General features: G+C 38.5%; 1 protein-coding gene across 1 annotated transcript in view; it reads left to right on the top strand.

The window, feature by feature from the left end:
- Positions 1-3,026: 3,026 nt before the first annotated feature.
- EAF1 (ELL associated factor 1) overlaps positions 3,027-15,585 on the top strand; it is a gene marked incomplete at its 5' end in the record, with an annotated part of 14,660 nt that continues 2,101 nt past the window's right edge. Inside the window, 4 exons of the mRNA XM_010173563.1 lie at positions 3,027-3,121; positions 5,515-5,651; positions 8,243-8,409; positions 15,216-15,446. Coding sequence (XP_010171865.1) covers positions 3,027-3,121; positions 5,515-5,651; positions 8,243-8,409; positions 15,216-15,446 — 630 coding nt within the window. The remainder of the gene's footprint in view (positions 3,122-5,514; positions 5,652-8,242; positions 8,410-15,215; positions 15,447-15,585) is intronic.

Raw genomic sequence — 15,585 nt, 5'->3', positions numbered from 1 at the left:
CGGCTGGCAGCCTGAGGGGAGCAGGGGAGGGTGGATGCTGGCTGAGAGCGCTGGTAGGGAGGAGGTTTGAGCGAGGCAAGACCAGGGCGGACGAATAGCTCACGGTTTGTCATGAACCGTGCGTGAATTCCTTAGAAACAGAAGCCGATCCCCTCCCTGAGGCAGTGACTTGCCATTTTATTTTAATTTTTTTATGGCAGTTGCAGGACAGGTCACCGCAGGCCCCGGCCTGGCAGCAGTGCCTGGAGAGGAGCACGGCTGGTCGGCAGCCGAAGCACCCGCAGTTTGATTTTTAACTGGCTGTTTTCACGATGAGGCAACGTGTAACCCAGGAGCTGTAATAAATCGCTTCCCAGGAAAGCGAGCAGAAGTGGCTCAGGCACATACAGTACTGCCTAATAAGTGTAAGATAAATCCTGAGGTAGGGTCTTGAGCAGTTAGGAAGTTTTGGAAAAAATTGGAAGAATATATGTTTAAAGACACCAGACATTATTCTAAACTGCTCTAATTAGCATTGGGTACATTTAACTTCTTATTAGAAGACTGGAAGAGGAGCTCACTGTATCTTGGTACTTTAATTCTGTGGGCAAGAAATTGCTTTTTCTTCCCCTAAATGAGTCCAGGATTTAAAATGACCAACAGCAAATGAAAGTAACTCTAAACTTATATTTAATTCACTTTGTATTAAGGTGGGGGATTTACACAGTTAACAGTAGGATTTTTTTTATTTTATGATGCATAATCCTAGGCCCAGTCTCATGGCCCGTATTTATACACCACAAGTAAGTAATTTTGGTGATAGTCACCTGAGTGTGACTTGAAAGAACAGCTTTCTAGATTGAGCTGTTACTCAAGCAGATGCTCAGTGATTGAGGCACAGCTGTTTTGCTCAATAGTAAACTCCATCTAGTGGATTAACACTTAAATTTTGTGTTTCACTCCTCTGGTTATACATAATTCCACCATGCTAAAAAATACCATACCGTTTGTTTGATACATTTAACTGTTTATACATAACACTGAACAGTTTTATCCAGCACAAGCATACTAATCTCCATTTGTAAGTCAAAATTTTAAAATAGCCCAGCTACCAAATGAATGAAGTTGTTGTCTGACAGTGTATGAATTAAACCCAAGCCGTATCCCAATAGAAATACACTGGATTTATAGAATTGCAAGTGCTTCAGTAATAAATTTCTTAAGGGATTGCAAAACCAAACCTCTTCAGGCTACAGTTGGAAGAATGCAGTTTTATTACAAAAACTGCTGTATTTTCCGTCCATAACTTTCAAGCGAGATCTTTTCATTTTCTAGTTATAATTTTTTTTTTCTAACTGTTGCTGTGGAATGATTTATCCAGGATCCAACCATTATATTGTTCCTGTAATCCTCTTCACACAAACTACAATAAGAGGATTTTGTAGGCTAAATTTGTTTCAGCCTTCTTAAAATACTTCATTCCTTTCCGTAATGTTAATGAAATACTGTACTGAAAAACTGGATTATCCCTGGAAAAGACATCTTAAAAATATTTGACTTCTGGAAAAAGGACTGTGGGTACATTTGGAGGGACATGTGTGCACTTAATCTACAGAAAGATTAGCCAAGGACATACACCTGTTAAGCTAACCAAATGAAAACAGTTTGTTGAGTGTTTAGAGTAACTATTTTTTGCTGATACTTAAGAAAGAAGTGTGATAGTGGTATTCCTTTTAATTTAGTGACTGTGCTGTTGAAACTCTTGATCCCTTTTTGGCAAAGACACTAGCTCTTATACAGCTGGTTTGTTTTATTTAGCAAGCTTGCACATAAAGTATGTGGGAAACAATAGCTAGAAATAGATTGCTCATGAAAATGAAGGGTATGATTTGGTCTGGCAGTTAAGGCATGAGGATTAAGTCAAGTGTGCCTGATTCTGCTTGTTGTGCTGTCAAAGTAAAACTCAGTTAGACATTAATGAGAATTCATTACAAGCTAGAGTTTCTTGTTTTTTTCTGCAAATGTGTTTTTCATAGTGGAATTATATTTTAAATTTGTTCTGAGATACTAATTTCTTAATTAATGCAGTAATTAAAAACCTTGATCATGAACGTGATTGTACCTCTTCATATCTAGAGATGCTAGAATTGAATGGAGGCTTATTTTAAAAACAAAGAAAACAAAAGAACTGATATCTGGCTGATCTTATTTAACTTTGTCAAAATCCTCTGACTACATATTACAGGTTCTGATGGTTGTGATTTGTTCTGGTTTTTTTACAGCTCATCAGCTCAACAGAATAATGAGAGCAAAATACTTTTAAGTTAAAATGTTCTTAGTTCAAGTTAGTACACTAAACAGAAGTGCCTTGTTTGGGGGACAAAGCATTCTATACAATGCAGCAAAAATACTTAAAACTACAGCAAGTTTAAAGTTACTACAGTGTCTCACCTTAGTCATGCTTTGCATCCGCAGTGGCTTTGGACTAGCATGGAGTGTGCTGAAGTAAGATTAGCACCTCTTGGTTCCTCATAGGTGAGATCTGAGGTCTCCTCTACCCTGGAGGAGGTACTGTGAAGGCAAGATGGCTGTTAAATAGCCAGAAATATCAGTAAGTTTAAAAGAGTTGGTGTCACTAAATTCGTTTTTGTCACAGAGTCCTCAGGTTTGGAATTGGAAGGAGCCACACAGAGCCCTGGGTCTTGAAGTTGATACTCTTTTGAGACGCATGGTACAGTTTTACACTTGTCTGCAAAACTGTCACTCCATGCCTGGAGTTTGGATAAGTCTGCTTTTGGTTCTTCAAACACAAGGTCTGGAACCTTATTTCCACTTTTAAAAAGAAGTTTAGAATCTGGTACCATCATATGACTGGGGCACTGGGCGTACACACATTGCATTGGTTTGTTATTCCACCCCTCCTGTAAACGCTGTCGTGTATTTTAGCGTTCCCTATAATCACAGTAAGTGTGCAGTGACTCTTTGCAGGGCAGGATGACGCTTCTGAAGATTCTAAGAAATGTAATTGCAGTTGTTTTCCTCTTTAGATGATTTTAAGCCAGCATCGATTGATACATCTTGTGAGGGGGACCTCCAAGTTGGTAAAGGAGATGACGTAACAATCACTTTGCCACATATTCCAGTAAGTTTGTTATATATGTGTCCTTGTTTACTCTATAACAAATTTGCAGTGTAGTTACAGTCTAAATGTAAATGTTATTTTCACTTTCACCTTTGTTAATACAAGTGGGTTGAATATTTGAACAGCCAAACTTGTAGCGTGTTACCTTAGGAAAGGACTGTACAATTTAATCTTTGTAAAGGGTTATTTATATTTGTAAGGTTCCAGTCTGTTTTTTACTTTTGATTCCTTCCTTCCTGCTCTTCCTTGGATAACAATGAAACTCTTACCATAAGCTGAAGCTCTATACCTGATTTCTGTCCATTTTTGGTGCTATGGTTTAATGAAGAAAGAGAGAGTAATTTGAGCTTTAGTCAAGGTTTCATGTTCAGAAGCCACAGGTAGGCCTGTAAACATATTCTTCCCATTACTAAAAGATATACATGTAGCATGGAGGGTTCCCTGCCTTTAGCTTTATCAGTGGAAGCAAGGGGTTGATTCTGGTGAGTGGCAGTGAAGTGGTTTCCCATCCACTTCCTCCTCAAATTACACCATAAAGACCTGCTGTGTGAGAATGATGGTCAAACAGCAATAAAACAAGTGATCAAACTCTTTATAGGTGCAGCTGTTTTGTAATTTGTTTATTAGCTGAAACAAATGCTATGTGTCAAGCCAATAAACCCGAATTCACAGATGTCTATTAATTTGGCAGTTGCAGGGGTGCACCAGTAAGTTTGGAAGCCATGTGCCAGATCCTTTTGGTATTGTTTATTCTAGCATGTTGGTGTTTTTGATTACTAGGTGATGGTACTGTGATAATTCTCTCTGAAAGAGGCTTTAGCCTGCTTCCCCCACTCCTGTGTTTTATATGGCTTTGGTAGCTTTTAATGCTGCAGGAGGTCACATACTGATTTTGTTTTGTAAAAATTATGACTAGGGTAGTGCTAATTGAGAGCAGGTAACAATACAATTAATAGCAGTGGCATTCATCTTGGATTGAGTGGAATAACATCACTTAAAATATCCCTTTCCAAACCTCTGTACTGATGAGTTTAATTTGATTGTATTCCCATTAGTATGAACAGCTTTAAGCTTGTAGTATGCTTTGGAAGCTTAGACAGCTAACTGCAGTAAATGCAGCCACTGTGTGTATGTTTTTCCAAGGCAGTGCTGCCTGTGTTCTGGACAGAGAACTGGAGTACACTGGGCATACTGGAAAAAAGTGAGAAGTTTTGAGATGGTTTCATCCTGACAAGATTTACTGAATTGCTTGGATCTGGCTTTGATTCTCCATTGCCCAACAGCTGAATAGGATTTAGATTTCTAAGTTGTTTTTTCAAATTGCCTGGTCCCTGGGGATATCTCAGGTAATTTGTTCAGTGGAGGTGTTTTGTTGTCCCTTGCTGCTTGAATAAATTGAAGTACTATTTCTACATGTGGATTTAGTGGCTTTAATATTTGATAAACAGTCTTGGTTGGGTAAGTGAAGAATTACTGTTTGTTAAAAAACCCTCATGCATTAAAACAAATTAATTAAATGTTTCACCTACCTTCTGTCCTGTAATCAACAGAATCTGTAAGCCAGTGTTATTTAGGCACTAAATATACATAAAACAAAAACATTTAATTTTAGGTAGAAGGGTGGGACTGTTAATTTGCTTAAGCAGGGTTCTATTTCTGCTTTTTTTTTTTTTTTAATCCAAAAGTCTAAGCCATCAGACTTCTATGGCTTTGTGCAGCATTGTGTGGACTTGGGGGCTTTCTGGAAGGAGTCAAAATACCCCATTTGCTTTTGAGAAGACATTTTCGTATAATTGCGTGGCATCTACATGCTAATCTGACTCTGAAGAAGGCAGCTGTTCTTACATAGTTTGTGACAGTTGCTTATAACCCACTATGAAAATACTGCTTTTATTTAGATAGATAGATAGATAGATAGATAAAACACAGAGCAGTTTAAATTATTTTGCAGTTTTCACATATTTCTTTAGGCAACAGTCTTGGCAACAGTCTAATTAGGACTTAATTTCTTCATTTCTTATCCAAACCCAAGATTTCCAGACCAGAAGGTCAGTAATATCTCTGACACTTGTTAGAGCCAGCTGTGCAAATTTAGTTAAGTTATCATTTTGGGAATGAGAACTGGCAACAATGGCAAATAATGGCAACAATGGAGAAGATGTTTTGTCACTGCAGACACACTTAAAATGATGAAAGGCATAATATTGCTATTAGGAAACATCTGACCTTCTGCATATAGCTGTATTTTTCCCTTTTCATGTTTGAACATTTTCTGTAGGAACTAAACATTAGCTTAGCCTCCTGGTCAGAACAATACATGCATTAATTTCTCTTAATATTTGTAAACTTTTGGGTGGGAGAATATAACATGTTTGTTCTTTCTTTGATATTAGGGTTCCACTCCACCAATGACTGTGTTTAAAGGAAATAAAAGGCCGTATCAGAAGGACTGTGTGCTTATTATCAATCATGACACTGGGGAATATGTGCTGGAAAAACTTAGTAGCAGCATTCAAGTCAAGAAAACAAGGTAAAGCTGTGGACAGGGCTGTTGATGGGATTAATTCTTGCTGATTAATTCTTCTTCTTCAGGCTGTCTTTTAAACACAAACTCGGTTTTCTTTTCCTTTGTAGTGATGTTTAATTACTAAGCCTGATGGACTTTACATGGCCAATTATCTTGCCTAAAAATGCAAATGGATGTGTGACTCCAAGGGTAAAGAATTTGTAAATTCTCCACTGCTGAAACGACATAATTATAGTTTGCAATGAAACACCTCCCATTATTTGAAGCTTTGGAAGCTGGCTGAAGGATGGGATGTGTTTCAGGAATCGCTTATTTAGCTGAAAAAGACCATGGAAATATTAGGCTGTCAAAAGGATTGTTGAACTTTCTAGGTTTCTTCCCTACAGCTTCCTGTGGGAGTCATGATGCTTTAATAATATACTCTTAAGGAACAAGAAACACTTATCCCTGTATTGCATCAGTGATATGTAAAAGGGAACACAAGTTCAAAGCCTCCAGCTGGGGCAGGGTGAGAGAAAACTGAAGAAATAATGGTTGTGAGGTTTTACCTAGAATTGCTGAGGCCAGAAATCCTCTCTGATGCAATATTCTTAATTCACTGCCCAAATGCTACCAAAGTGTAGTTGGACCATTTTTAGTGATCTTGCTGCTCTGCAAGTATGTGAAGTCTCTGGATTGTGTTCTTTCCACATCATTGTACCATGAGTTACTGAGATCTAAAGAGAAAGCAGTTATTCAAGTATCTCATGAAGAAGTAGCTCTTAAATAATTTAACAAGTTTTACATTAAAAGAAAAAAAAAAAAAAGAAAAAAAAACCACTTTATTGCAGTGTAGAACTTTTAGCTGCTAAAACTACTAGAAATGCAGGTTGCAGCTCATTAGCAGTTGGCTGGAAGTTTGCCAAAAACACCTTGAGTTTGAGGTAAATGGACTGTAACACTCTTGAATCAGTGATGTGAAAACTCATCCATGTGGCATTCATCTTGTCCAGTGGGTATGAGCATGTCATAGGAAAGATTTGAATTCCCAATTTAAGTTCTGCTGGACTTTGAGCACGTGAAGCTTAAGTCAGAAAGGAGCAAAAAAGTTCAGGAGGCCTTGGGTTCAGTGAGGTGTTTGGATTTACTGAGTTTTGGCTCTGGGGAGGTGAAAAATATTTCAACTTTACTGAAGCAGAAGTAGGGTAGTAAGAAATTTGAGATCCCTGTTTTGAGAAATAGTGCTTTGTGAAGTAATTCAGTTAATTCAGTTTTCTATATCAGAAGCATCTTTGTTTTCATGGATACTTTGATTTTTAACAACCTATTGACACTCTGGGGGAGTAGATTTTTTAGTGTTAACATCCTGATAACATTTGTGAGGGAGTAATTGCACTTATTCTACATAAAACCTTCTGTAGTTCCAAGAGCATAATTAGTACTGGAAACATTATTTTCCTTTTACCTTTCACCTTTGATGTATTCTCAAATCCTTACTTCTGTTGCAAATGACTGTGTAGGCTCTATTGATGTGGTATCTAACAGCTGCATTTCAGAAATGAATAGAGAGGTGGTTCTGTGCTTAATTTTTGAGGTTGCATCTACAATTCAGTGGGGCACAGGGACACTCTGAGTTAGTGCTAAATGTACTGGCTCAGATATCGGGAGTGGTTCAGGTGAAGTCCCAGGAAGTTCCACGTGAGCTAGTTTAACTTGTTTCTCAGTGGGATTAGCTCACAGGCACAAAGTGTCACATTGCTGAGCTGGGACCCTCCTAGAACTAAAACTGATCTTTATTATCCACATAAGCTACTTCTGTGCTTTGCTACATAAAGCCACACCCCCAAAGACTTTGGTGTTATACCATAAATGCACCACACATTTTAACCTCATTATGGTGTACCATAGAGGGACCTGAGTAAGTATTTTGTTTTGGGGTTCTTTTCTACCAAGGATATTGACTGTCCTATAATCTGAATCACATCATTGATTAAGTAAAAGGAAGAAATACCTGATTTGAATTGAACAGCTAGGCATAGCATTATTCTGGATACTATTTCCCACTAAGGAAACAGTTTAAACTATTCTTAAGGGATAATAGCAAATGAATGAAAACCAGAAATTAAGTGCTTGCATGCTGTATTTAGCAATAGGAATGATTGCTCTAGTCAGGTTGACCTTTAAGAGAGTTCAGTTTAAGATAATTTAATTGCAAGTGAGAAGATTGTTTCTTTTGCTGTGATTGTTTTAAGCAGGATTTTGTTATGAGTGGATTTGTTTTTATCATGTAGTTCCTTTAAATTACTATGGTTGCTTATTCTTTTTTTTAAATTCAAATACTAATTGCTAAATTAAAGCCTTCATTGTTCTTCAAGTAGAGAATTTGGCACCGCTGAACCACATCTGGATTTGAAAATACATTTTGTAAGGATGTTGCATACACATATTTGCTGTTGAAAGCAAGTGTTGCATACAGAAAGCTGTAATTCACTGATTATAAAACAAAGTAGAGATCTGTAGAAAAGGAAATCACAGATGATGCACTAGTGCAAAGATATTGAAAAAGTGGAACACAGTTGCACAGTACTGCTGAATATCTCTGGCTGTTTTTTCAGAGCAGAGGGAAGCAGTAAGATCCAAGCCCGAATAGAACAACAGTCTGCCCGAGCATCTCAGCCTCCTTCACAGTTCAGAGCCCCAACCAAGCCAGCAGTTGGACCTAAAACTTCTCCTTTGAAAGATAATCCTTCACCTGAGCCTCAGCTGGATGACATTAAGAGAGGTAAAGAAGGTTTTGTAGTTTCCTTAGTTTTGGTTGGTTTTGTCTTTCTTTTTTATAAGAAAAATGGTGGCTGTGCAGTTTATAAAAATGTGTTAGAATGTTCAGGGATTAAAAGATGGTACTTGACAGCTGGCTTGTCATCTTTATATCTTGCTTTAAGGCATCATAGTGCATTATTTATTCTCTTCTGCCAGCATAGATATTTCTCTGGCATGAGAGGACTTCCTCTTTGTGGATAGTTTTCTCTTCCAAACCATTTCTCTCTTCTGAAAAGAAGACAAAATAAGCATGAAGTCATAAACCTGTAAGCTGAGTGCGAGATGAGTTAATGGGTATCTTAGGCAGTGACAACAACAACAAAAGCTAAGGGTCCAAGATCTAGTTATGCAATCAAGTAACTTGGACAGAAGTTATTCCCACACTGAGTAAGGTTGGAGCCATTTACCAGTGGGATGGAAGGGCTGGGTGGCCGTGTCCCCATCACAAGATGTGGGGTTTGTGCCGTGCCAAGTGGTGCTAGTAAGGGAGGGATGAGAGAGTGAACAACCCTGCAGCTTCCCCTTTAGCACAACCACTCCTCTGCAGCTTTGATTACACCTGCATATAGTTGCTATACTTAATATTGAAGTACCTTGAAGGGATGACTGGCTCAACTCAGTCTCCTGCTCAAGGAACATTTTGGCTCAGTGTTGCACTGTGGGAAGGGCACATTTTCTTTGGCCATGTCCTTCCTTTCATACTGGTGCGATACCTGGTTTTGCTGTGGATAACAGTCAGAATGAGGAAAACTTTTAAGTTTTTATTTGATTCTCTTGTAACTATGTTAATTACTTAGGAGGGTATTTTTTCAGTTCATGGTAATCGCTAGGTGACATTTTTACTGCTAAGCTGTCTGTGTGTTTGCATAGGTGCTGACTGGTCTCACTCTTTCGCAGCAGTAGTATATTCAATACCTGGATGCTGGTCAGCAGACAGAATCAACGTCTGAGAGTCTGTTAGCTACAGTTCCCTTAGCTGCATTGCCATTTTTATTTTCTGTGTAATAGGTAAGGAGAAAGATAACAGGTGATACATTAATTTAAAAATTTAATCAGTTGTGAATTTAAAATGTGTTTACGTGTGTTATGTAGTAAGTTACTTAACCATTGGGGCAGTCTTTTATATACATACAGCAATTTGTAAAGGTCATGTAATAGTAAAGTAATTAAATTTGTCTAGTGTGACATCTATTCTACAAAGACCATTTTCAAGTGGTCCAAAATACAAGTTACACTGTTTAGAACTGTCTTAGTAATTTTTTTGACACCTGATCATCTTTTATTGGAAAGTACCTTGAAATAAATAACCTGTAGAGTTTTGTTTCCAAAATCAAGAAAAAGAACAACTGACTTGGACTAAAAATAGGACTTGAAGTTGGTGTTTTAGAAAGTCATTCAAGGCCCAGAAAGAAAGACCACAAATACCTGAGAGAGGTTTTTTTTGCTTATAGTATATGTTCTTTATGACGTTTTTCCAGCATTGATTATCTAAAACATCAGCATTACTAAACCATTTATATCATAAGAACCTACTTGGGAAAGGCAGAACTAAAATGGTACCATCATATAATGAAAATAATTAATAAAACTTAACTGTAAAAGCTATGATATTTATATCATAAGAACCTACTTGGGAAAGGCAGAACTAAAATGGTACCATCATATAATGAAAATAATTATTAATAAAACTTAACTGTAAAAGCTATGAGAGAGTCTTCAGTCCTGTTATCTTCCCTTAATGTGTCTTTTTACAAACAAAGACTTGTAAGTTCTTAAGAGACTTGTGTTCTTTCCATTCAAGCAGTAGCTTTCCTTTTGGGTGAAGTACTCCCTTTGTATGAAAGAAAGATAAACATAAAGCTGAAACTCTGTGTGTTTTCTTTAATGGACAGAGCACAGAACTTCACAATCCCCAAAGGAGATGATTGAAAGCATCTCTGGTGCTATGACAGTCTCTTGCTCCCAGTATGCCCCACTTAAGGGTGTGGTAAGATGCACAGCCCTCATGATGTTTAACAATAGTTTTAAGGTACCCTCAGTACAGGTTTCTGCTCACCCCTGGTACCCTCAGTACAGGTTTCTGCTCACCCCTGGTACCCTCAGTACAGGTTTCTGCTCACCCCTGGTACCCTCAGCTGTGCGTTCCCGTAGCTCCCCTTACAGATGAGCTGGGAAACGATCTTCCAGGTAGGTCAGTTCTCTGTCCCATTACACAGCTGTCCAAACAACAGTGCCTGAGAACAGAGTCAGAGCATGTGGGAGTTCAACCAGTCCATTCTTCATAGAGGCCTTTGGGAGGCTGTGAGTAGGGTCCTGCACCAGAGGGATCATTTCTACTGCAGGCTTTTATATTGTCCTCCTGCCTGAAGGGAGCAAAAGAGAGAGTAAGAGCTTGTTCTTTTGAATACTTGGCTGTGTCTGATAACATTTCATTAAGAGGTGAACATTTGCACGCATATACCACAATACAGTCATTTATGTGCATGAAATAATCGGTGTTTATCTGACATACCTGACCACAACAGAAGAGTTTTTTATAACATTGACATAATTACAGCATGCCATACTTGAAAAAAAAAACCCCCCACAGAAACATATTTCTGGTTTGGAGTCTGTAAATTCAGTGCTTAGAAATCTGAGCAGATCTTGTTTACCTAAAAAGCATAGTCTGTCAGGATTATGCCATAGCACTGAGTTTGTCTCAAGAACATCTCAATCACATTTTTTGCATTTCAGTGTAAAATACTGTTCTAGCTGCAATCTCCACATACTCAAAAGTCCCAATAACAAGTTGATTTCTCTCTCTTGTATACCATTATTAACAGTGAGCATTCAGCTATGGGCATACAACCTTATCCTCCCTAAAGCTGAATTACTTTATTTCCAAGAGTCCTTGGTATGCTTGCAGCCCAAGGTTAGGGCTTTAGTTTAAAATTCTGCATACCCTATTGAAATTGAGAGAAGAAGGAACCCTTAGATATGATTATGGAAAGAAATTAGGGCATTTGATACTGAATATATACAGAAGACAGCCCTGTTGAGAAAGGCTGTTCTGTTTGTGTAATGATTTCTGACCTTGATTTTTTTTTTTACTCTTAAAACCTGCCTTGACTGCCAGTATAAAACAGTAAGCTGTTTTGTTTTCTTGAAATAAAGCCTACAGTTGTAACATGAAATGCGCAGAAGATCAGGTTCCCCTAGCAATGTCAGCCTTTTCAGATTATGTAGACTCAATTAAGGCAAGTATTCAAAACTATACTATATGGAAAGCTTTCTCAAAAGTAACTACTGCACATTCTGACTCTTGTCATGTTTTAAACCTTAAAGGTGTATCAACATGAGGCATTTGATCACCTCACAGCACGAAAAGATCTAGGAAAGATATGACTTTTTTGTTGCTCAGCTTAGGATATATGTACATACATACACACACACACACAAAGATTTTAATTGGATGCACCACAAGGAAACATTTAGCCAAAGCTTCAGTACCTGTAACTGCACTAAGCATAACAGGCAAATAGGAAAATGTAAAATTGGACAATTTTAAAGCAGATATATTTCTTGCTACAAGGCTTTGATGGCATCATTGGCTTAACCACCATCTTTGACAGGCGGACACGAGGGTTTTGAACACACTTCCTTAGTGGTCCTGCTGGAGTTCTGCCTGACAGACTTTCAGTGATGCAGCAACCACCATAACATTAGTGAAAACAATTACTTTTTTCTCATCTGCATGACGAGTTGTTTAGAATTCTGAGCTCAAGGAACTGAGAGATAAGAGGGACCTTAGGGGAAGCTGGCAGCCTGTGAGGCAAAAGGTGACTAGAAGACGGGCTCAGACCAAGTTTCCACCAGTGATCGCTGTCACTGGTAACACCCTTAACTTGAAGCTTGTGGTACTGGCGCTGTTTTGCTTTCTCTGCCTGTGTTCAGCATAGTGGAACTTACCCCTTCTTCCAACACTCTCCCTGCTCATAACTAAACTCTTTTATGGGCTCTTTGTTTTCTTCCTTCCCAGCAGAAAACTCTCACTTTTCAATCTGACACTAATCTCTAATTCTGTTTAAAATTAGCCCAGCTAATCTTCCTTTCCCGTTCATGAGATTGCATCACTTCCTTCAGTTAATCTCCTCACCTGCCTTATCAAGTTCAAACTTCTTGTTTAGATTTTTTTTTCCTAGTTCTCTAGTTCTTTTCCCTTTCACTACCAGTGCCTCTTGGATCACTTCACCATCTTCACGCTATTTTATAAGCTGCTTTCTGGGCTGCTGTGTTCTTCACAGCCTGTGTGCCTACGCTCCTCCATTTCAACCACAGGCTCTCTAGCTCTGTAAGCACACATATATAGTTCCCAGATGCTTGTCCTTTATTAGACTTGTTCACTGAATCTTTTTGCAGCATCATCTATAGGTGATTTTGCTTGCTGCAATCCCTAATAGTCTCTTTCTCCTCCCCATACCACCAGAGGGTAGGGGGTGGAGCGGGCAGCAACCCTTCCTGGTTAAACCACCTCACAATATATTATTATTATCACTATAACTTACAACTAACAACTCTGATCGTCACTAGAGGTACATGTAAATTTTATACCATTAAGCTAGGAAAAAAAAACCCAAACCAAACCAAAACTGGGCATTTTAAAGCGAAAGAACCCTTGTTTCTGTTTACCTTTCCTCTAGCTTTCCCCTATGAGTTTCTTAGCCTTGAACACCGAGTATAGTTACCATTTGAAATCCTTGGTATGGGTAGGCTGAGAATAGTGACTTAAAGTGCTCATTTGTCTGTGTATCAGACTCTAGGCATGAAATGGATTTTTAAAACCTGCAAGACTGTGTTGAGAAGAAATAAGGGAGAAAGACGTTACAGTACAAAGTAGTATCTTTGGTTGGCCTGATCAAATATTCTTTTTCCTATTTCCAGTGGTCTCTTATACTACGTCTTCAAGATGAAAGAGTAAGTTTTACGTGGCATACAAATAAAGTACAGAGAACACAGGTCATCTAGTCAGTGATCTAGATTTAGGAAAAAAGTTGGAGGAACAACTCCACTATGCTTAAATACCCAGCTGGAGTTAGTTGTATGGTTGTTCCATTTCAATAGAGCTTGCTTTCCTCGAATTTAATATAACTATAGCATTTGAAATTGAGCTCTGAGCTTTGAAATTGAAAAATAGCAGTTTTAAAAACGGCAAAAGAAAACTTAATTTCTAAAATCAATACATGCTGAGCTAGAGGAACTCTCTCCAGCTAATAATGTGAAGGCTGAAAACTTAGCTGTTACTCTGTAGTGTTAAGCAGCCTAAGGAAAATGGGTCTTATTAAAAAAGAGAAGAATTTCAGTTACTCAGACTTAACTCCTACAGGGGCTGAAGATAAGAAGCATTAAAACTGTGACATTTTTATGTAAAGGAAAGACTCATTTTACATGATCTGGCTATGCCATACACAAGAAGGATGTCCCCAGCTGAGGAGCTGGGGTTCATCTCACTCTGACACACATCTGACCTAGGGTGAACTACTTTCTGGCTATGCCATACACAAGAAGGATGTCCCGAGCTGAGGAGCTGGGGTTCATCTCACTGACACACATCTGACCTAGGGTGAACTACTGGCATCAAATCTCCATTTGTCAGGTAGAGATGATAGTACCTCATCTCTCCTTTCTTTCTTGTCTCTAGCCTGTGACTTCTCCAGGGCAAGCACTGAGTTATAACCCTGTGGGTATAGAACTGCTAGCACAACAAAAGCCTAAAGTTTAAGGGTTTTGCAACCTATGCTTTAACATTTGTGTGAGTATTGTTCTCTCATGAAAACCTGCCTAGGTGAACTCAGTGATTAGATACTCGACTTTGTGGGTGGATACAAAAGAATTATCCTCTAATAGTGTTTAGGCCACTTATAATTATGACAGTTTAACAATATAGTATGATTTGGGGTGACTTACCTTAATAGCTGTTTTGTAACCATTCAACCAACACCAGCTGTTGCTGATGTGGCTGTGGTTGGTGCTGTCATGGTATTCCAGTGTTTCTTTGCACTGGAAACCCTGAAGTGGGGTGTGTCTGACTTGAGTAACTTCCCGGTTTCAGTGTAGGCTCTATAATATTTTCCTGGCTACTTGCAAGCTCTATAGCAGGTTAAGGTGTTTTTACCACTCCCAAATATGTGAATATTCTCGTCTGCCTCACTGCAAAGTTATCTGATGTCATAGATCTGTTTCTGAAGTTTGTTTAAAATTAGTTTTGTGGCTTTGCACTGGAGCAGCTTCATACATTATCTGAAGTCAAGACAGGTTCTGTTGTGATCATATGCCCGTGCCCCGCCCCCTGTTTTGTATTTTTTTAAAAACCTAAAAGTTACTGACATTTTAACAATTTAGATTCCTCCATGTTAAGATGCTTCTAAAAAATGGGCTGGCTGTTGGCCTGTAAAACTCAATCGGGAGATGTATTTATTTTGTATGTAGAACATATAACCTATCAAAAATAATGAAGCAGGAAGTGCTTTCAGGAGTGTCAAGTATATAAATAGTAACAGTGGAAGTGAAGATTTTTATGATACTAACCTATGCTGTTGCTTCTTTAAATTTAGATACAACTAAGTAATTTTTTTCAGAATTTTTTAATTTTCCTTCCTGTCTCTCTTTTTCATGGGAAATATTTTGATGTGATAAATTATACTTGACTATTGCATTTTCACATCCTTTTCCAAAATTCCATGGGGCCCTGTTTATGGTTTCAACCAGATAAATGTCCTTTTATTTCAGAGCTGAGAGCAGAGGTTGAAATTATTGAGCAGATGAGCAGCAGCAGTGGAAGCAGCTCATCAGATTCAGAAAGCTCATCTGGGAGTGAAGATGAAAGCTCCAGCAGTGAGGGGGAAGAGCCAGCACATGTTTCCCCTTCCCAGCCACCGCACCAGCAGTATAACAACAGGAATGCTGTTGCTAACGGCACCAGCAGGCCACAAGGAAGCAATCAGCTCATGAACACGCTCCGTAAGTAAAGGCTTGTGTCTTATTGCTGTGCGAAGATGCTTGAGACTGCTCATTTTCTTAGCATGTTAAGCTAATGCCATGAAGTGTGGTTTGCCAAATAGTAATCCCAGGGAATTTCACTGTTGTTCTTAAAGCATGG

This window comes from Antrostomus carolinensis, unplaced genomic scaffold (assembly GCF_000700745.2).
Source record: "Antrostomus carolinensis isolate BGI_N321 unplaced genomic scaffold, ASM70074v2 scaffold20978, whole genome shotgun sequence".
Taxonomy (NCBI): domain Eukaryota; kingdom Metazoa; phylum Chordata; class Aves; order Caprimulgiformes; family Caprimulgidae; genus Antrostomus; species Antrostomus carolinensis.
Note: the sequence above shows the minus strand (reverse complement) of the source record. Positions and strands in the feature narration are given on the sequence as shown.